Here is a 23,636-nt window from a genome sequence, read left to right as displayed (position 1 = left end):
GTATTGACGCTTAGAGTGCTACGAAACTTAAAAGTAGTATTCTGTTTATTTTGTGACTTCACAATAATAATGGTCAATACGAATGATAATATTTTATACATAATAATGCTGCGTTACTTTTATTGGTATAAGGCTTCACTTGCATAGAATGAATCGCTCACAGTTGATCATTAAAATGTGGGCTTGAACCCTGGTTCTTCACCGATTTATCAAGGTATTCCTGTAACATCATAATTTCACTGTACCTTACCGCACCGCCATAGCACACAGCGTGCGGTGCTGAAGCGGTGCGGTGTAGATGTACGACCACCTTGGTTTAGAGCATTTTTATATGTACTACAAGTTAGCAAATGCAATCTCGCCTGCTGGGAAGTGATTATGCAATCTAACACGGTAACGGGCTAACTTGTTAGGGGTATGGCAGCTATATTGAACCCCGGACCGGAACGCTAAATAGGTTCAGGTCAGAAATTATATATTCCCAAATTAGGATCGAACCTGGGATGAACCTTTTATCATAATAGTAGTGAAATAACATATTATGGAATATATTATTTATATATATTGTACCTACTAACCTTCAAACACTATTGCGATGGCATAATACTTTATTTATGAGCCAATATCTATGTACTAACAACATCAATATTTTAGGGAAATAGACAAATATGGAAGAGACAAAAGTACTGTAGGCAGCGAAATATGTCCATTATTAATTCATATTTTTCGAAATAACATCAATTTGGATGTTTGAATGGACTTCATAACATCCATTTATAACAGGACATAAATTAATACAAAGTTGACTTTTAATGTAAACTTTTCTATTTTTTTTTTATTGGAAAATTATCACGTATACCAAACTTTTGCAGGTGATAAGCTGTATGTCCGTTCACGAGGAATTCCACATGTGATCAGTTAAGGCGTTCAAATTTAAAAAAAAGCGATCAAAATGGGTCAACCACTAAAACAGATTCAAAGTACCATTTAGGTTAGGTTGGTCTTAAAACTAGATTATTGAGAATTTTGATAAACTATATTATTAATAAACATTGTGCGTTTATTAGTGCCGATTTCGAGCAATTAAAAATAGCGCATTAGAGAAGCAAATATAAAATATACTTTGGTAGACTTAACAGGACGGAATTAACATTCATAAAACGACCATTACGCTTATAATGGTAAAAACGTTACAAGAACGCAACCACGGGTGTGTAAAAACACAGCGGACTCCAGAAAAAACATGGTTTGACACCGGCGGCCGTACACACAACAAATGCCAGAAAAGATACAGAATTTCAAATCCCCACGTATAGACATATTTCGCAGCTTACCGAAATAAGCGTAACATTCCGAATTGAACCTAAAGTAGATAGATGTCAATGTCTATGTTACTTTAAACGACTTACCGTAATATCACAATAGTGGCCCGTATAAAAAAAAAAACTTAAAAAATTGGCAACTTTTTGCTGAAGGATATGCCACTAATGTGATTTTACGGTATACCACAAAAACTTCTCACCGACTCTGGTAATACGCTCGATCAGTCCATTTTAATATAATTCCAATTGACAATTTATATTGAATACAATAATCTGTACGCGCTTTCAACCGCGTTGTATATGAAGGTTGAAAAAGTTCAGTGTTCAACTTTTGGAAAGTTACATCTGACATTTTGAGCGGCCATAAGTTATGATGTTCACATATAAACAGAGAAAATGATGATTTCCGCTACATGTATGATTACATTTTTCTAAAAGAATTATATAACTATGTACAAACGAACATATCATTAAAAAAAAAAGCAACAACACAATATAAATTAACAATTCTATGATTTTAGCACTTCATTTCTACACTGGAAATAAATTCACAGCCGTATTAATATTAAAATATTTTTTTCAATACATTTGTTTGTAAACACTTAATTTACCAGCTATTTTTAACTTTGCCTGCGTTAATTACGGTTTTTACTAATCCCATGGGAAAAACCGATGGTTTTGTGGGATAAAAACAAGCCCGTGATGTCTCGTATACTCTACGACCTTTCACTCTTAGCCAAAAATCAATTCGATTGGTTGCTTTTTAGCGAGTGAACAAAGAGCAAACAAACACAAGTTTGCATTTACAATATAAGTAACGATTTAACGTAAACTTTTTTTTAATCCACTACAAGTTGACTGGAATCTTACCTGCTGGTAAGTGATGATGCAGTCTAAGATGGTAACGGGATTACTTGTTTGGGGTATGGCAGTTATATTAAATACATACCCCCAATTGGTTTCTACGCGACACCGTACCGGAACGCTAAATCCAAAGAAACTTCAGAAATTATAAATCCCACATTTCCCATGCCGTCATTTCCATTTCATGACCTAACCCGGTGCCACAAACTTAAACCGCTGCCAGGAAGGTCGTAAAGAAAACTTGTATGATAAATATTCTTCGGCAAGTACGGTAGCATTTTCAATAAAAGAAAATATTCTTCCTTCATAGCTATGTAAGATTTTCTATCTCCGTTTATTTATTCGATCGCGCGAAAGATAACTACGATTTGTATGGAATCGAAATAACGCCACCTAGTAGCATTACTAGGAAACAGTAAAGCCACTAGATGACGCTCGTAAAATCATGAGTACGCAAATTATAACAATTGATAAATATACTATACAATACATCTAGCCCGAAAATACGCGTAGCTTGTGCTATGGGTACTGTGATGACTGATGAATATTTCTATGAATATAATACATAATTACTTATAATATACAGATAAACAACCTGGCACTGAAAAACATGTATGTACATCACACAAACATGTTCCAGTTGTGGGACTCGAACCCACGGCCATGGACATCAAAATTAAATTCTACGTCAAATCTAGAGAACGCCACCTAGTTACATTATTGGAAAACAGTATTGTCATTAGACGGATCTCTTTTGATTCCATACAAATCACTTTCACGCGATCGTATAAGTAAACAAAGTCAGAAAACCTTACTAGGCTATTAAGGTTTTTAAATGTACTTTTGTGTGGTATTTAATAACAAATGTATGTATAGTATATAAATGTATACATACAACTTTGCACACTTGCATCATACTATTGCTTTTCACCAAAAACAAGACCTCATCCAGAAAAAAAAAGTTAAAATAAGGAGTAAAGTTATCTAGCGAGGGCAAACTAAATTACATATATTGTAAATAGTATTCACATATATCTTTCATATGATAATTCAACTAAATAAGAAAATTGAATACAATTTAAATTTGGCTTAATAATTTCATACCAATAATGTAATAGTTTTTTGCTTACAACTCAAGGTCGTTGTTTGGGTCAAATAAATAGTTATACTTTCAATTACGCTCGTACGATATTTCAATTATCAGCAAGAATTAATATAAACCCTTCACTTTACATGCAAAGTCCAACTGTACAGTATGAGTAATAATGTGCTAGAGTAGTAATATCGCTTTATGGTCCATTGAGCCACAACTGATAAGTGGAGTTTCTGGAGCTCTTGTTACCCTTTACTGGTGCGAAAAGTAACCGAGGTTTAAAGTCCTATTGTTTCCCAACTACTCTTAGGATATTAAAAACCAAAGCGGCATAACGTCGGAACAGTTACACTTTAATTGACAGAGCCTTTCATTTGCTAGAGCATAACAAACACTGCATGGCTATTCCAACGTTATGCCGCGTGTTTATAAGGCCAAAAGACTGCACAAATCCCAAGAAAATGGAACCTGCGAATTATGTTACGTTATTTTTGTCACCTATACTCTAATTTTTCTTAATTATCTTATTATGTAAACAAGCTTTTCATTACTTTTAAATGTTTTAAAAATATTTAAATTATAATAAAGATATATCCTTATGAATAAAATCTCCTTTTATTTTATTTGTTTTTATTTTTTAAAACATTTGTCTTTACATGCACCAATGAGTTTGAAAACATTGTTTACATAATAAGACGCGTAAGAAAAAAATATATTTAATGATAGGCGTGCGTTCAAAGTACATTATTACTCAATGACGTGTATCGCAGAATACAAACAATTATCGACGAAGGCTTAAAAAGTTTTAAATGTAAAGCTATCAACGCTAATCAAAGCACAACCTAGCAGAGCACCTCGCGCTGCGGTATTGGCTGGAAAGAGAAAAAAAAATTGTTAGTAATCTCTCTACTCCTCGGTGAAACATATTCTAATCTTTATATATACATTTCTTGTGTGCGTGTGTATGTCACTGAACTCCTCCTATACGGCTGGACCGATTTGAATGAATTTTTTGGTATACGTTTGGGTGGCACCCTGGATGGTTTAGATTCACAAATCAGCCCGATAGATGGCGCTGGGGACCGCTAGTATCAGTATAACTTAGTAATAGAAAAAAAAACACAGTAAAGTCTACATATACAACGTGTAACCGAATTAGAAGAAGTACTGCTCAAAGGTGTACAAGTATATTTCATAAGGAATCACCCTGTAAAAAAAATTAAATCAAAAGAAGCATGTTTGCGTTTCCATACAAACTAATTCAAAACTTTCTAAGTGTTCTTGAGATTAAGTGTATCTGTGTTAATGTCACTTCTGACTTCTAACTATTGAAGATAAAAGACCGACACGCGCATAGTACCTACGCTACGCGACACGTACCTATTAAAGTGACAGGAGAGACTTGATTTTAGTTTCAGTAAAATCTATGGCAGTGGTTTACCCAAAAACTTTTAGGTTTCGGTTTCAGAGAAGTCTTCAGAAACAGTAAATAATGTATCTCCAAAGCCTATGTAATATTTTGATTTTCATTTACACGTTGTACAGATTTTTTTTGTTGTAGGTTATTTTGACAAATTTTTTTTAGCCGAGTAAATTTTACTGCATCGTATAAACCGTCGCGTAATCAAGTCAGTTATTATATGGTCAAGAGTCAAGGTCAAATATTTTAGCGTTATGATCCTATTTGCTTTTTTCTATAAGAGAAGAGGCCTGTGCCCAGTTCATAGAATTAAGAACATACAGAAACCGTGTACACGACTAATATTGAAGCCTCAATAACCACTCCATTTTAGTAGTGTTTCTTGAACAGGCGGTTAGTCACTTCATTCTATTTAGCATTTGACAGTAATTATTTTACCTCTAATGTTCTGAAAGTTTACCTATTGTATAGAAGCAGGCGTTTTATTTAGAATTTATAATTTCTTCAATTTACTCATAGCCAAACAAATCTTCGGCAACGTACCCTACATTATATATAAATTACTCCATACAGATTCTCCTGCTTTTCGCTTTATTTTCATAATAAGAACGTTTACCATCAAATGTGGAATGTGAAAGTTTGTGAGCTCGAATATTTCCGCGGGTGTGAAGCGAGACATGCGCAGGGCGTTTCCACTGTTTTTGGACACAATGCACTGCATGCAATAATGGCTGAATGAGGGTTCTGTATGTTCATAATTCTGTGGTCCAGTTGGAAATAAGCGCCACAACAAAAAGGTTAGGCCTAAGCCTTCCTATACATATTACTATAATAACAGCGGTCAACTTTACTGCGGGTCGTGCAATAGAATCTTTAAAACTAAATTTGGCTATGCTAGTCATATCCGTGCACACTCCAGACGATAAAGCCCAGGTGTCGCCGTTGACGGATACGTCATTGAAGACATCTGTTGGAAATAAATTAGGATCATAATACGACGATGGTGGAGCTTACGTGCAATAAAGGGCGCAGTCACCAGAGGCGCGGCGATTGCAGCGACGGGAAGCCGGCCTCACGCGCCTTCCAGTATTCACCCGTGAACGACCACATTTCCTCGCTGCCTTCGAGCACCTTCCTGTTGACCGTCCATTTATAGTGTTAAAAGTTGTACTGTAATAAATTCTACATGACGGAGCAAAACTAAAGGGACGGGGTGACGGAATAAGACACGTGTGAAGAACAAAGTTATATTTAGAATTCACTTAGAACTACTTGACAGTCAAGAACAGTGTCCCATGCAGTGGAAGCAAAAGCTGGAAGCACGTCCTCCAGGTTTCACTAGTAAGGTTCCTAACTACAGCGTCCGGCAAGTGACTCAGAGGGTAAAGAGTTAGCTGAATCACTGCAGGCAGGTACCGATACAGGATTGACAATGGTTGGCCGCGGCACCGTCTTGTACTAGTGGGAAAAAATCTCTTTAGCGCGATTTACATTTCACGCAACTACAACTAACGCAATCTAGTGTTAGCGGGTCAGTATTGCGTTTTATTGTAATGTTACAGTACATAAATATCAAATCTTTTCTAATACTGGTAGAGCTCCGACGAGGTGGACGGACGACATCAAGCGAGTCGCAGCGAGACCGCTGGACCTCCTTACACAAGCCTCCCACTTTACCTATTCCCAGCAGTGGACCTCGATTGGTTGACGTGATGATGATGAATAATGTAAAACATGCGGAAGTATGTTTGATGGTTGGCCTTTAATTAAGTAGAGATCTCTGCCAGGTAACCTTTGGATTAGGAAAACTAAAAAGAAAAAAAAAAGTTGTTTTCCAGGTGACTACGCCATTACTGTTGCGGTTGTCAGCGACTGTTTGTACTGTTACGAAACACGTGTTCTAAATATAAAATACTAGAATATACAAGTTGAACATAGTTATCGATTTATGTCATCAGTTATGCCACCTAGAACTAACTTTACGATGTAGAATTCAGGTGTCCCGCGCGCGCATCGTAAAAATTCACTCTCATCATTTTTTTCCATCGCGCCAAAAGAAGTATAACTTCAAAAAGGTGGGGTACACTGTTAAAACCATACATACTAATAACTACATACAGATAAATATAAAAAATAAATATACTAATATGTATATACTTTAGCACACCATAAATACTTAAATGTGAGTTAGAATAGAAAAATTTGGGAATTTATAATTTCTGAACTTTCTCTGGTCTAGTTTGGTGGGAGGCTTTGGTCGTGGGGCTACCATCCTACCAATTAAGACGTGGCGCTAAGCGATTTAGTGTTCCGGTGCTACGTCGCGTAGAAACCTATTAGGGTTATGACTACCATACTCCCTAACAGGTTAGACCGCTACCATCTTAGACTGAATCATCAGATAGCACCAGGTGAGATTGCAGTCAAGGGCTACCTTGTAGTGGGATAAAAAAAATACGCGTTTCATACGAAATCACAAAAAGAGAAGAAGGAGTTCAAGCTCTCACGCCTCTCACTCACCGGAACCAGGCGGGCACGTGCTCTGTACAGTCCCGCCTTCTCTCCCTTTGCGCTTGTTCTAGCTGATGCTTGAACTGCTCCGCGGCGTCCACGTCGCCCTCTTCTAACGCGCGTTGGTCGGGCCTGTGAGACAGCCGTATCATTGATTATTTTATCACAAGCGGTACCTCGCGACTTCGTCCGCTATAAGTCAACCTTTAAAGCTAAGACATATGCTGTCGCAGCCTACTCTTTGGAACTTTTAAAGGGGAACGAGAAGTTTGCCATACATGATCTTATCGAAACTTTAACAGTTTGAGCAGCGCACGCAGCGGAAGATCACAAAAGGAGAAAATACCCCCGATTTTTGTTACATTCTTTATTGGTGCTATGCTCCTATCGGTGTTAGCGTGATTAAAAGGCTATCCAAGAATGAAGAATTTTTCAATTAGGACCAGTAGTTCCTGAGATCGTTCGAGTAAACAAGCAAAAAAAACTCTTCAGCTCTGTAAGATTTACCACCATGCTTAGCTTACATTGCATTGCGTCGTAACATCTAGCCCGTAACTGCTATACGATTTCGAGATCTGGATTTTTTAAAGATCTCAGGAATCTATAGAAACATTTGAGATGTGGGCCTTCAGACGAATGGGGGCCATTAGTTGGGCTCGCAAAGTATCCAATGTGGCACTTCTACGACTCGTCAACCCAAACCGCAAACTTTTGCTCACCATCAAGGTCAGTAGAGTTTTATCTGCTAAGGCACGTGAGTTGTGAGCTCCAGCAACTTATTATGATCTTTGGTCACAGAAAAAGTCCTGGCTACGTTAGATCAGAGATTGGACTGAAATCTTGCAGCAGAAAAATTTCGCTATTCGGAAAGGTACCGCAAGGAGAGCAGATAATCGGCTCACCAATGTATCACTGCTAAATTTGGCGTTGAAAAACGTTTAGTTATTATAAATCAACAATGCCAGTTTTCACTGAACCTACGCATAGAAAATAAACATTCACAAACTCTTTTGACAAGGCAATTCCTAAGTAAGTAACGCCTAACCAAAGAAGATGCCTAGGCATACATTTACTTTTCACAAAAGATTTTCACTAGGCAACTCATATAACCTAACTTGTCCTTGGTTCTTGTCACAAGCTGTGTTATTTTGTGTTTGTATTATCATTAATATCAATTTTTCGTTTCGATTTATGGCTATAAAAAAAAAACTAATTTATCTTTTTATAAGACATCTGTCAAGTGTCAGTTTACGATACCCCTAAACATTACGATCCGCCGAATCAGTGTCGTAACTTTAGACGGCACCTAACGCCGTCAGACATGAAATAAGAGTTTGTGCAACGTTTTTTTTTATCTAGGAATCACCTAAATCACTAGGCATTCGATTAATGCGATTCCTAGGTTAACCTCACCTGAGCCTGGTGTCGGTGTGGGGCAGCGCGTCCCGCAGGCCGGGTTCCATTTCGTTCAACTCCATCGCGAACCGCGTGAAGCCGTAGTACAGCTCGTGCTCCGGGGGCATTGCGCCTGGGAACCCATCATCATCATCATCATCATCATCATCATCATCATATTTAGTAGTAGTGGAGCCATTTCAAGTGAAAGCCGCACACAGATTTTTCCGTTTTAAATTTATTTATTTGCGAAATTCTTTATTTATAAATATCACTGTATAGAACCGTATGTGCATTCATAAGACACATATAGTAAAACCTATATATGTGTATATATATACGACGATATATTCCAGAATATATCGCGGACGTGCGCGCCGCACCGCGTTGTACATAAACATTTGTTTCGTGACTTAAACATTCCTTTTCAGTGTTAGACAGAAAATTAGAATTGATATAAATTAAAATAAAAACTAAGTATTTAGGCTTGCACTTTTGATACATTTCATATACGGAACAAGTGCCTTTCATGCGCCTATGTGAATAAAGAAATATTTGACTGAGTTTTTGACCATATTAATGAATGAACGTATGAAAAAATAAAATATATAAAAGATAATGCCTCCATTTTGGCTGCCTTATCGATGCATAGCCATCTCTTCCAGGCAAACAAATGCGTAAGAGACAGCTATAGAAGAGAGCTGCATATATTTAATATAGATGTATAGGCTTTGATTATATTGACTTATACGTACCAGGCCTCCATAGGCAGCGGGCGGCGGGCGGGTCACCGGCGTACAAGGCCTCGGACCACCGTCCCGCCAGGCGGAGCCGCGTGCCGCTGCCACCTTCGGTGACCGCGCCTCGCACTTCGTGCCTGCTGCTAGACCACGAGCTGGCCTGCGGATTATTATTTCACTTCAGACATTTTGTGTACTTCATTCTAATACATTAGTCTCACTTTATTAATGTCCCCATACCGCACAAATAAATGCCTTTTCTGTCACAAGAGAGAGGGAGCTAAGACCATCCAATGCCATGCCAATTAATATATGATATAAAGATATATAATATAATATTAATATTTATAGCTTTGAGAGATAGCTTTGTGTTGATAGTTCAGAGTTCAGAGTTATCACTTGTTTTAACTGTGACGGTCTGATAACATTGTGAGGCAACCTGAACTCCTGAGAGTTGTCCATAATCTTCTCAAGGGCGTGTGAAGGCCACCAATCCGCACTTGGCCAGTGTGGTGGACTACTTCCTAACCCTTCTCATTCTGAGACGAGACCCTGGTCCTGTAGAGACCGGTAATGGGTACTGATTGTACAGACTATCGCATACTAGATTAATCTGTGACCCATAGAATGTAATCCGAAGTGACAATTTCTATTAAGATTTTCTCTCCATTCTTCTGTCGTTTCTTTGCATTTTTCGAATGTATTTTATTTGCATCTGTGCTAAAAAGAAATGCAATGTAATTAGTTTAACAAATAACTATTGCAACGTTTAGATAGAGTGGACCCTTGACATCAGTTGGAGTCGCGGTAAAGCGAAAACTTGAAATAAGATAAAAAGGTTTCCAAACTTTGCACACAGAATCTTGAAATACACACCTTAACAAAGTTAAGTTTGCACCCGATATCGGTCCCCTGGCAAGCGATATGCATATCGCCGTACTGATCCACCCACCGCTGCCCGCCGAACAGATTGTGCACGCATGTTGTCACCTATGAACAACAAATTTAATACAACTATATTTTAAGAAACTTGTCTTAAAATATTTAATTAAATTCAACTTTTTCTTTATTTGAAGAAGCATTTCTTACAGGCTCTTATAAAATGTATGTTTGTAATAAATTTACCAACGGTTCGTAAACCAAGATTCTACTGAGATAAATCGCAACAAACTCAGCTTCACGGGTCAAGATATTTTGGAAGAGATTGCTTTAGCAATAAGACCGCCTTTGCGTGACCAATGTTTGTGTTAATTTATTATTATTTCATTTTTTTTGTTCCTGACCAATTTGTGTGCAATAAAGTGTATTTCTAAAAAATAAATAAAATAAAAATAATATTCGTTTCTTACATTGTTTATACATTTTGTGGAGACCTCCTAGTAAGCATTAAAATACCTTTGCCAGGAAACCTAACTCTTCCATAGCAAAGACAAGATAAAAAAAAACGATTGAGTAGTGTGTCTTGGCGTGCATCTTTATATCTTCACAAAGGATTTCTGCAATTAGAGCATATGATATGACGATGCAACTCTGTTGGTGTTGACTTTATCAATCTAGTATAAAAAACTTTAACCACACTTTACTGACAAACCGCAAAATAAACTGTCCGCTATTTTCATAAAACATTGTAAATTACATATTTCCTAAACATAACCGTAAATTTACCTTGTTCCAACTATAATGGTCTCCCGTGGTCAAGAGTTTCACATGGACTCTGCCCGCCGGCTGGAACTCCATGGACTTGCCCCAGAACTTGGTCTTGATTCGCGCCTCCTGCCAAAACACCCAGCGCGGGGATTCCGCGTGGCACGCCGATATGGGCGGATGATGAGAGACCTGGATACGGGAAATACAGACAGGTAAATATCAAGAATGACCAACTAGAGTAACTTATCAACGAATTGATTACCATTATCAGTGACAACTTCTTTCGGACCTGCAATGAACTTTATTTTGCATTTGTTTGTGTTGGTTGTTTATTTAGACGCTGTATTCTATTGATATAATTTATTCATCATCATCATTTCAACCAATCGACGTCCGGTCCTGGGTCGCGTTCCTCCAGCAGCTCCTAACGACTCGCCTAATGTAATCTGTCCACCGCGTTAGGGGCCGACCTACGCTGCGTTTACCGGTGCGGGGTTGCCATTCCAGCACCTTAAGACCCCGACGTCCATCTGTTCTCCGAGCTATGTGCCTCGCTGAGCTATGTCGGTAACTCTAGTTCTTCTACGGATCTCCTCATTTTTTGATTTGATCACGTAGAGATACTCCTAGCATAGCTCTCCCCATCGCCCGCTGAGTGTCTTCTTATAAGGCTCATAGCTAGCGACCATGTATTATAAGTATTAGTAATGCTTCATTTAACAGGAAACAATAATAATAATATTATTGTCTATTCATATTTACAGAGATACTATAAATTTGACAGCCTGTTGGCGCAGTAGGCAGCGATCCTGCTTTCTGAATCTAAGGCCGTGGGTATGATTCCCATAACTGGAAAATGTTTGTGTCATAAACATGAATGTTTTTCAGTGGTTGTTTATCTGTATATTATAAGTATTTATGTGTATTATATTCATAAAAATATTCATCAGCTATCTTAGTACCCATAACACAAGCTACGCTTACTTTGGGGCTAGGTGGCAATGTGTGTTTTGTTGTAGTATATTTATTTATTTATTTAATAACTTTACGTTGCATTTATTGTATCGATTGATGTCTTTGACGCTATATTCTTTTGATATAATTCATTCACTAAGTAGTTGTAGTAGTGTTTCTTTTAAAATGAGACAGTTAAAATTTTAGAGATTAAAATATAAAAAAAAATCTTTTGGTACATTTACATTTTGTAATCGGTAATTAATTTTTACAGAGGTTCGATAATTAGGACTTCCAAGGGATTTAAAAGCAATTAATTTATTATGTGATTTTATTACGGGACAAAAGAATTCTTATATCCTCAGACATCTGTGGGAAACGCAAAATTCAAGCTATCTGTATAATATTCACAGGCAATAATATTGACAATATTCAGATTATGGTCAGTAATATTGCGGTGCCTATATGTTAGAATAAAACTCACCTGTTCAGCTACAAATCTGAATGCCCTATCAGCTCGCACACACTCGTACGTCTCGGCTAGTAACGGGTTGAAGGGCTTGGACGCCGCTCGGTGCGCCGCGGCTGCGTACGAACTCACTGCGAACGCCGCAACTAACGCACATCTGTCAACGGCATCTACGCTTTTAGCCGCAGCGTCTAGTAGCTCGGAATATTCCAGTTCTTCGCATAATCTCTGTAAAACAATATGGGAAAATGATGTTAAACACTTTCACACAATTGATCTTCCTTACACAAAATTATTGCTGAATACTACTTTTACAACTTTTTAGATATTGAGATGACAGTCGAATCTTAATCAACACATATGTAACAAATCTGTGTGCTGCATATGTGGCTTTTTAATTCAAGCAATTAAGTATCACTTGCATTAACGGTTAAGGAAAACATCGTGAGGAAACCTCGGCGTTGACTGCGTGTGAAGCTACTAATCTGCACTTGGCTAGAGTCAGTGCAAAGCATACAGGGTATTCACAGGGTATGCCCTAAACGGGTAAATGATATAAAATGAAATTAATCTCCAATAAGAGTTATAAACAACTTAAGGGTAAGCATATTAAGAGTTATAAAAAGCCTACCCATGTAAAACTTGTACTGGAGATTTTCTCCATTTTATGTCAGGGTATGCACCCTGTATGCACGCCACTGGCCAGAGTGGCGGACTATGACCTAAACCCTTCTGAGACTGAAAGGAGACCTGTTCCGTGTCGTAGGTTGTTAATGGGTGGCCGAAGATGATATGTCGGTTATGATTTGTCAGTGTGGAGTATAATAAGTTGTTCATTGTAAATCATGGACTTCTCCTAAGTATCACCAGCTTTTCACCAATTTTTTTTTTTGGGCACTTTTGGGAGAGGGAGTTACGGGTTGTGGGAGACTCACAAACCTGTAGCATATTGAGAGGTTCGTTGATGGTGACCGGCATGGAGATCTGGCTGAGGTCCTTGCCAATGTTCTTGTACAGCAGGTTCCACAGGCTCGGACCGCCCGGGGAAGGCCGCGGGTGCGGGAGACGCGTGCGACGCACCCACGTATTCGGCCCGTTCTCGTTAAGGCGAAGAGTTGACTGCTCTGCTGTTACAAGTATCAATGTCATTTATTCTAGCTAGATACATTGGTGGACTATCCATTTTTTTCATTATACACATACCTATGAAATCGCAAATAAAAGTAGTTATGCCTTGGTTCGGATATAGCTTTATATAGTAAACAATAAAATCCCTTTTAATTATTGTTTTTCTTTTTGTAATTTGTACAGTAATAATTGACTAACCAATAGCTTAAGGTCATCAATTAAAAATAACAAATTATGAATGCTTACGGTTATGCTTAGTTTTAAGTTCAATTGTTAGTGAACAGTATGTTCTTTGGAGGATAGTCTTAAAACCTAACCAAGTACATCTACTTGGTTAGGTTTTAAGACTATCCTCCAAAGAACATACTATTGGGTCATCACCCACCTGATAACAAGTTGAAAACCATCGCCTATATTCAGAGCAACTCGTCGCAGGGCATGCAAGGAACACGTCCTACAGATTGCCGCCTTGTGTACATCTTGAAGCTTAGGCGATATTGATCTGAACACAGTAATGCTGCTTTGCGGAAGAAATAAGCTTCGCGGTAGTACTTCCCCGGACGAATTCAGACACAAAAGCTCTACTGCTAATAATAATTGCGTGATTTATCAATGTTTTATACGATCATTTTGAAGATATCCCAAAAAAAAAATCTCGTTGTTTTTGGATACGATTTAAAATTTAAAAGAAAATGTATGCTCACTCGCTGCATCGGAATTGTCAGAGCTTGCGGAACCATCTTCACTGCTGAGCGATCCAGCTTCGGAGGTAGAGTCCCCATCTAGTTCTATCACGCCTGCCTGTGATAGAAACCACCCAGGTTATTGTAAGTAGAAGATATTACTGGGTTGTATTATCAAGGAATATCAATTATACTATTTTAATCTTTACAGTGTAGTACTGTTATGTTCCCGCGATTCTGATATATTTCGTTGTTTCAGATAGTTTCTGTTGTTTAGTTCCTATTCTCAGAAAGATTCTCAATTAAGTATACCAAACGATTCAATAATAATTAATATTGGGTTAATTGTGTAATAAACCTATCTGCTAATGCTACTGTGACATTGTAATTAATTTTTTTTAACGTTATTAATATTATCGATAGGTTTACCTGATTTGAGCTTAGATCCAGGGTGAAAATTTTAACGTTTTCTTTTATTTTGGGCTAACGTTAGCTTTCGACTGCAATCTTATTAATTTCAGTAAAACAATTTACTGAATTTCAAAAGCAATATTTTGAACGGTTAAGAATCAAAATTTTCGATAATTTTTTTTCATTTTTGAGTTAGCTTTTAGCTGCAATCTCACCTGGTGGTAAATGATGATGAGGTCTTACCTAGGCGAGGCTATCTTTAAGGTGTATACTGTATAGTAGTTGTATTAAACCCTTGTTCCCAAATGGTTTTCGATCATATCGGAACGCTTAATCGCTCGGCACGGTTTTGTAGATATGGTGGATAGTCTGTTGAGGATGGACTTCGAGACCACTGCGCTAGAGAGGTCAACGTTACAATCTAATTTAGGGACTTAAAATAAATGACGATTTAAAAAGATTCTCACCTCATCGGCGTTCAAGATTTCATTCTGCTTGTGGTTCTCTTCATGCTCTTCCGCGTCGAAGAATTCGGATGCGGAAACACACGACGAACTGTAGCTTAGAGAGTGTTGGAATGGACGATTCTGTTAAACATTATATCGATATTTTGGCTATTGGCCATAATTGTTGTACATCTAATGGATAGCTTATTGTACGTACTGGCGTAGAAATACGTACAGAGATTAATAATGTAGACACGGACAGTTGATTGGTGTTAGTCTTCTAACACAATACTATATGTCGTGGTACTATGTGGCAATAACAAAGTTTTAAGTTTGTCATATACTAAAAATGGTTGGGATTGCGTATTCATTGCATCCTGTATATATAAAATCATGTAAATATCTAAATATTAATACTTGAACCAAAAACTTTGTACCACTTTTTAGGAAAGGAGTGCTTATATTTTTTTAACTATGCATAAAAAATCTAGGAAGTCAGAGACGCAAATGGTTGGATGAAATAAGGGGATGGACCGGACTTTGTCAATGAGATCTAAAGAAACTTAATTGGGAGGCTTTCCGATTGTTAACAGCCAAACTTCAATTTCAAGAAGATGGCACCCGATGATGAAGATGATGATGATAAAAAAATTCCATTAAATCTATTAAAAAAAACAATACAAACACACATGCATACTCACACATATATACTCGTTAATCTCTAATTATTATTTGGATTATAATAATTATGTTTAATAAAAAAGACGAATTAACAGTGAGGCCGCGGCGAAATCTGTGTTCAAGAAATATTTTGCAATAGAATTTTAGACAAGGCGAGTCAATGATATGGTCTATCAGATTTTACAGGAGAAGAAAAGGCTTGCCTAGCAGGTGTATGTATCTCTTGTCGCACTCCTGCCTTAAAAATCAAACGTGACAAGAAACTTCGACACATCAAATGAAGGTCCAAAACTTGGGGTTTTGTATAACGTTCGAAGTGGATTGCTCATAATGAAAATTTAGAGTAAGTGTTTGCTTTCAAAACTTGTTTTATTTTAACTTGGGTTCAGAGTAATTGGCTCACTAATATACAAAAAAAAATTATGATTTTAGTATTTTGATAGTAACTAAATAATATAATACATCTAATTCTATACAGTATTATATATGGTCCATTATAAATATAATACACTAACCGGTGCGGAGTTGTGCCCCATAGATGAGATCTCAGCGAGGTCGGAAGCGTCGTGTATGCGCGACAGGCGGGACCGCAGCTCTGGGTGACACACTAACGCTTGTTATTTACATATTTATTGCATAATTAGTCTTATTGCCATCTATTTAAACCACGTTCTGGCCTGTGGAGATCTCAGCAAGGTCAAAGGCGTCTTACGCTCAAAATCTATAATCAAAATAATCTAGAATCTTTAGTTGGCAGGCCTAGTGATGACCTATTGATTCCCTTGGCGGGGGGATGGTGGAGTTCGATTCCCGGCACACGGCAAATATCACATGCTTCAACGGTGAAGCAAAACATCGTTAGGAAATGTATACTTGAGACTTATTCACAATGTTCTCAAAGGCGTGAAGAACCGTGGGTCTCTAATCCTTCGCTGTAGACAGTGGCGTGCACTTCATACATGAACAAGGGCACTGCCTACCTAAAATTTTTGTACAACTTTTTCTTTTGTTTCTTGTTCTTTCTTTATGCATAGCCTAGTAAAAAACCCTGTGCACGCCACTGGCTGTAGATAAAGATAACGCTCTCAATTTAATCTGCCATCTGAAGATCTTGGATTAGATTGTTCACCGGGAGTTAGTTGTAACGCGTTATTGATTATACTTGCCACATTACGGTAGCAACCAGTATTACTTAGGAACTGTAGATAGTAAGATCGGCCATAGTCGACGTGCATTAGTTGGACACTGGAACTTCAGCGACCAATTTCCCATGGAGAGATGAAATTTTACGAACATGAAGATCAAACATTTCCTTATTTTTTTTGGGGTTTTCACTAAATCTAGGAACCGTTTAAATGGATGCTAATGATTTGGGTGATTCGTAAATAAAAAAAGCAACTGCGACTAACGACTTTAGGCGTTATTTAAATAAAGACACCGATTAAGCGGTGAATGAATGAAATAATGTTTTGGGAACTCGTAAATTGTCACTCGACAGATAAAACATTTATACTCTTTTTTTTAATAACGTTAAATCCTTACGAAAGATGAAAATTATGATAATACAAACGCAAAATACCATCTTGTGGTAAGAATCATAGACAAGTTAGGTTAGGTTAGGTTAGTTGCCTTAAAACAGATTGATGAAATAAAAATATATGCCTAGGAATCTTCTTTGATTAGGCCTTACTGACTTAGGCCTTACTGACTTGCCTTGTCTGTCGTTATGAAAACGGACATAAGGGTTTATGTTTTCAGCAAGGGTAGATCATGCGTGTAAGTGCGTATATACTCACCGGAGTTTTGTTGCAGTGCAGAGGACAGGTCGGTGCGTAGAGCGGTCAGCAGCGGAGTACCCTCGGACTCCACGCGCGTCCTTCCGCGCTCCCGTACCTGTACGAGAGCACTACTTTGAAAACTGTCTCCGGGAACCTCATGGATACTAATGTTGCCAAAATTCTAGGTAAAGATGCATGGAGTGCAAAAAGTTTACTGTTTATCAATCCCAAGGTCGGTCTTGCATGGAGTATTTTAGTGGTCTTTATGATCGCTCTGCTAAATACCAAACTTTGAGAACCTTATGGGTACAAATATTGCGATAATTCTAGGTAAAGCTGCACGAAGTGCCAAAAAAATTACTTTATATAAAGCTAAAAGCTAAAGGAGTACTTGAGGCTTAGCCAAAACCAGATGGTCAGTTAAGATGCTGCGGATCAGTGTCGTGCATAGAGGGTTTGTACATCGAAATGAAGAAAATCTCCAGTACGTGTTATAAAAAGCATTTACTGGAGGTTTTCTTTATTTGGTATCATCTGCATATCCCGTGCAAACCCTCTATGCACGCCATTGCTGTGGATTGCCGAGCCACGAGACTTAAAGGCGAAAATGACCACTTTTAGCTAAACTCCACTGTGTTGATCAATGTCGTGAGTTAGCCCGTTGGTTGGTGTTCTACAGAATATATTTCGGAGAGTGTTCAAAACTACACGAACGAGGAGAGGAACTGTGCGGTCTTGTTCTCTCTTTAACCTTTTACCATCCCACCGTAAGACATCGGGTGAGTTATTTTATCTTTATGTCTAAAAACCTTTACAAAGATATTTATTAATGTAAATATTCTTTTCTCATATGCATGGAATGCCCTTTAGAGTTCTGTTTCCTGATTCTTAGAACCTGGGTACCTTTTAAACAAAAGTGAAAAGGCGTATTCTAGGCCAGCGCGTCCCATCTAAGGCCACATCTCAACTTTCTGAGAAGTGAGATTCCGGTGGTCTGTTTATAAAGACGTTGTGCTATACAAAGTTAATGAAGTGCCGGAGTCTTTACAAAAGACCAGCAGACGACGTCTATCGGTTAAATTAATGATGATGGCTTAGCCCTAACATATAGCTTACCAATGTAGCCACGACATTCTTAAGACTGCAGACAAGGTCTTTAGCGAGCACCGTAAAGTCTTCCCTCAACTGCTGATCAGGAGTTAGACTGCATAGGCTTGTAGGAGCGTTGAGTGCTTCCGCACCGGGTAATGACTGAGGCCTGGTGGCAGCACATGCTGTAAATGATCGCATAACATTATGGTATTGTAACAAAGATTAATTACGTTTATTCATGTATGTATATAATTTTAGAGTTTACGGGAATTATCACGAATAGGGCGCGCTTGCCTAAAGAATGCTTATTTACTCTTGCCTTAAAGGTACAAGAACATAATACCGAAAGGGTTTACCGCATCTCAGACCTTCGTATCAGCAGGGTGTTGCAAAACAACTTGAAACTTTGGATGATATTGTCAGTAATTATACTTTATATTTATTTATTTATTTATTTATATTATTCGTGTTGTTGCTGTAGCATTTTAAATAGAATAATCCAACACCTAATAATTCTTAACGCGACCGGGGAATCTAACACAAAACTTCGAGGTAAGTTTAAAATAAAATGTGTGAAAACTTAACTCAAGTCCTAAAATAAATGACAAAATATTATTTAGCTGTATTAACTAGTACTAATCCAATATTACGCACAAACCGAGAGGACTAAAACCATGCCGTTCCTCTCTAACAGAAACAAGGCAAAAAGATAACACTACTTTTGTTATTTGGGTTCATCAAAACTTTGGTTGACTAGAGTCTAGTGAATGTTCTGGAAACAAATTAATATGAAATCTATCATATGTTCCATACTCAACCGTTTGGTCTATAACCTTAATATATACGCTATTTTCAGCAAAGTGTTTAATATACTCCCTTTTAATCATACTACTTTGGGAATTGGCTACTAAAATCAACGACATCTATTATAATCCTGGTACACCATGCAATTATCGAAATACATGCCGAGGTACAGTGACTGATATGACTGATAATGTCCTTGAAGCATACGAAATAATGATTATATTTATAATGTGCCAATCAATTTTTATGAATGTCTGTCTATATAATACTATTAATCTTTTCTCGAAGGATATCTCATGAAAAATATCTTTGGAGGTAATGACCAGAATTACCGTGCAGACCTCACGTGTTTAAAATTTTAGTAAAGAGTCTTTTGTATGATTAACACACAAACGACGGTTTTTGGACCTGACCTAATACATACACCTACTTTTTACAATTTAAAATTAATATAAAAAAGTTTATAATGAATATTAAGGCATAATTATTTGCTTTTTTATCTGAGAGAAGTAGGAAAAGATCAGTACAATGTAACTTGTAATTTCTTAAATCTTTATAGTTTATAGACCCAAATGGTCATCTGCAATCTGCAATGTACTATCTACGCATGCTTGACTCTAAGTCGGACTTCGCTATTATTTATTGCAAAGTCAACATCTCCTGAGGATGCTCTGGTGCCGAACCGAAGCATGTTACGGAAGATGTGTGAGGTCTGGACAAAAATATTGAAAAAATTATAAACAACACTGTAAAGATTTTCCTGCTTTTCGCGGATAATAACAAATTAAGATTAATATTCATTGTATATCATGAAATTCCGCAAAGTAATGCCTGCTTCTATTCAACACATAAAAAGAAATAACAAATCCATACCAAATGACTACAACAATCTAATCAAACACAGAAAGTTTATGGCAACTCACTTTTAAATTGCTTCTCACACTGCCTCAACAATCTCAACATGTAGAGGCATAGTGCTTTTCCGATAGGCACGATGAATCCCCCACTGTCACTCGACATTTTATCTTATTTAGTGTTACGGCATTGGATTACTGATATTTAAAGTTTAAAATTCAAAACACTGATTAATAAAATTTCAATATTAAACTTGAGCCGATTAAGTCAAGTAGCATTAAATTTTCTCAGTAATTCCTTATATAACGTGGGGGAACTAAGAAAAGATTATTACAAAATCTATCTCTTAAGGGACTGAAACATGAGGGAAGGTTATCACTTATAAACAGAGTTTTTTCATCACTTTATTGCATAATACAGGCATATTTTACCGGAATCTTGTAACCAACTTATCACAAACTACTGTTAGAAATCTTGCGAGACAACGGTGCACTGAGATAATCAACAGATCCGCCTTTATCTAAGATAACCTGGAAACTTTATGATAACCGTGACAAGGGCGTTTTGAACTTATGACACAATTATGTTTTTTTTTGCTGGTTGCGCTAATGGTTATTACCATTAATATTTGCCGAATAAAATTTAAATAAATATTTGGGTTATTACATAAGCATTTTTGTATAAATCTTAATTGGGCACGGATTATTACAGGTCGGGTTACAGGTCATTAATAATTACTAAGACTTTTAAAAATAATAATGATGATAAACCCAATTTTGGTCGCAATATTTTCTTGTGGTCAGGTCTACTTAAACTAAAAGTTTTTTGGTACCGATGGTAATCAATTGGATGGCCTAATTCAGGGCTTCTCAACGTGGACGCCGCGGAGTCCTGGGGTGCCCAGAAAGTAAAGAAGTGCAGCGGTTTCACGGGCTTGTCCCACACTGAAAAAATGTCTGATCGCCTAGCTCAGCCATTGTTGGGGTAGTTTTATTTTAGCTCAGCCATGGTTAGGGAAGTTTTATTTTTTATATAGTATTGTTTTTAGTTTTATTTAGATTCCTGTTCAGTATGTATGTTTAATTTTTTGCGCCTATCTACCCGACTAACAAGTATCTATCTATTCTAACCAGCTAGGTCAGGGTGCGGGCGCCGTGACAAATTTCTAAACTTGTAAGTGCGCTCTTTTATTAGGTTTAGGAACCGCTGACGTAATTCAAGATATTCCATGGCATACCAAAACTGAAATTGGACAAAAATGAAACAAGGATAGCTTTGGTACTGTTAACATTTTATTGTATAACAAAATCGAGTATAAAAATGTTCATATCAAGTAATTTGGACTTGGGGATTTCTTGAATTAAGCCGTTCTTGTGGTATAAGGTTATAAATTTTAAATTCTTTAAAGCAGGAACGATTTTAAATTTGAAATCTTGTCAGTTTTTAAATGAACACCAATTTGAAGATAAGTGTTATGATTTAACAACTAAATGTAGAAAAGGAAGGAACTTCAAGGTCACATTTTCGTTTACATTTATAACCAAATGAAGTAATATCTGCTAAGCAGTTATCATTATTTTCAGATAGTTATATATTTCAAGAACCATCTATGAAATGATGTTTGTATGTATGAAAAACATCATAAACATTCCTTAAATGCTTTACTATTTACTAGTCAATTTAATGCCATCCAAAAGAGCATGCACTTATCTATATGTCCGCACATAATGTACGCAGGGTATGAAATAAACAAAATAAAAATAAAAGTAATATAGTCTTACGAACTAAAGTAGAGGCCAGATAAGTTGATAGAAATGCTGGAAAGTTAAAAAGAAAAAAAGAGCTTGTTAGATAGCACTGCGATTCTTCTCTCAATCATGGCGGATGTTAAAATAAATAAATAAATTATATGATTTCAACTTTAGCATAAGAATTATTGGTTAAAAAATAAATTCATTATAGAATTTGCGTTATTTTAGTTACTCATTAAAAGCTGACAGCTTGATTGATTGGCATAGCTTTTCGTGCATGACTCTACGCCATTTTGTGAAATTATATGAATAGAAAATGGCCGACAAGATTTACTTCTCCCTCTATTGCAATATTCGTTTGTATAATTCAAATAGGATAAATTCGGTGATTATTATTTATTGGAAGCCGTTGTTAGCACGATTTGATTGCATAGCATTTCGTGCGTGAATCGCCGCCATTTTATGTTGACATGAAATCAAAATGGTGGTCAGCCGTGCCATCGACTTACCGATCTCGAAGAATCCTTGAGAAGACATATCATTCGAAAGTTACGCACACAAATTAAAAAGCTCTTTAGTTACAAAAACAATAATGTTATTCAAACAAAATAATAATATACAATTAACATAATTTTTAAAACACACGATTTATAAATAAACTAGCACATTTTCGATATTCTTGTTAAAAGGTGTACTTAATTTTGTTCAGTGCATTTATTCTCAGGGTTAGGTATTCAGCTAGAAAAAAAAATCTAGCTTAAAATCAATCCGGTGCACGATCAGTACAATACGAGCGGAAGTATTACGAGTCGCTTCGCTTATTAGTTCAAGGGGCGTGGAAAGATTTAAGTGTATGTTCGGTTAGCGAAGTTGGCAGCGACTTCCTGAGTCCAAGGCCGTGGTTTCGATTCCTACAACTGGAAAATGTTTGTGTGGTGAACATGAATGTTTTTCAGTGTCTGGGTGTTTATCTGTATATTATAAGTATTTTTGTGTATTATATTCATAACAATATTCATTAGGTATCCATAACACAAGCTACGCTTACTTTGGGGCTAGATGGCGATGTGTGTATTGTCGTAGTACGTTTATTAGTTATTATTTATTAGTCTCAAATGGTCAATGAATTTAACGAATCCTTCTGGAAAACTAGATTACTTAAGTCAGAATAAGTTTTTAGTTTATAAATTATATCTTTAATAAAAAATTGTATGACTTAGTAGTATCCTCATTGCATACAAGTATTTTTTTAAATCTCGTATTGTACTCAACTTGCAGCTTATATAAATATACTTAAAGAGCAGGCACACTAGAATCTCTAAGACAGACTAGGAAGATAACAGTTAGGAGTATGTGATTGAAAGAGATGGAAAAACACTCACCGATAGGAAGCGATGCTGCGGAGGCTGGGATGGACGAGGCCCCGCCCCCAGGGGAGGGCGGCGCAGTTAAGGCTGAGAGAGCCTGCAAAAAGATAGGTCAAATTCCAGTGTTCTGTTTTAAAACATGAGTTTAACTATGCTTCAAATTAAAGTATGTTTTGGTTAAATATAACTGCCGTGCCCCTTTAGTTAAAAAAATGAAACCCTACA

The 23,636-nt window shown here is 36.9% G+C and overlaps 1 protein-coding gene across 11 annotated transcripts in view; it reads right to left on the bottom strand.

Annotated features, from left to right (window-relative positions):
- Positions 1 to 3,956: 3,956 nt before the first annotated feature.
- LOC120624500 (oxysterol-binding protein-related protein 3-like) overlaps positions 3,957 to 23,636 on the bottom strand; it is a 53,410-nt gene continuing 33,730 nt past the window's right edge. For 5 of the 11 annotated variants that reach the window (XM_039891166.1, XM_039891089.1, XM_039891116.1 and 2 more), the window contains 16 exons: positions 23,427 to 23,508; positions 22,075 to 22,110; positions 18,659 to 18,816; positions 17,561 to 17,657; positions 16,280 to 16,371; positions 15,105 to 15,224; positions 14,248 to 14,344; positions 13,355 to 13,542; positions 12,431 to 12,643; positions 11,011 to 11,181; positions 10,222 to 10,335; positions 9,361 to 9,505; positions 8,624 to 8,738; positions 7,220 to 7,342; positions 5,714 to 5,834; positions 3,957 to 4,151 (listed from right to left, as the gene is read on the bottom strand). In XM_039891166.1, coding sequence (XP_039747100.1) covers positions 5,732 to 5,834; positions 7,220 to 7,342; positions 8,624 to 8,738; positions 9,361 to 9,505; positions 10,222 to 10,335; positions 11,011 to 11,181; positions 12,431 to 12,643; positions 13,355 to 13,542; positions 14,248 to 14,344; positions 15,105 to 15,224; positions 16,280 to 16,371; positions 17,561 to 17,657; positions 18,659 to 18,816; positions 22,075 to 22,110; positions 23,427 to 23,508 — 1,854 coding nt within the window. In that variant the 3' untranslated portion in view covers positions 3,957 to 4,151; positions 5,714 to 5,731. The remainder of the gene's footprint in view (positions 4,152 to 5,713; positions 5,835 to 7,219; positions 7,343 to 8,623; positions 8,739 to 9,360; positions 9,506 to 10,221; positions 10,336 to 11,010; positions 11,182 to 12,430; positions 12,644 to 13,354; positions 13,543 to 14,247; positions 14,345 to 15,104; positions 15,225 to 16,279; positions 16,372 to 17,560; positions 17,658 to 18,658; positions 18,817 to 22,074; positions 22,111 to 23,426; positions 23,509 to 23,636) is intronic. The other 6 variants (XM_039891131.1, XM_039891140.1, XM_039891149.1 and 3 more) reach the window with 4 other exon arrangements.

Source organism: Pararge aegeria, chromosome 1 (assembly GCF_905163445.1).
Source record: "Pararge aegeria chromosome 1, ilParAegt1.1, whole genome shotgun sequence".
NCBI classification, from domain to species: Eukaryota; Metazoa; Arthropoda; class Insecta; order Lepidoptera; family Nymphalidae; genus Pararge; species Pararge aegeria.
Note: the sequence above shows the minus strand (reverse complement) of the source record. Positions and strands in the feature narration are given on the sequence as shown.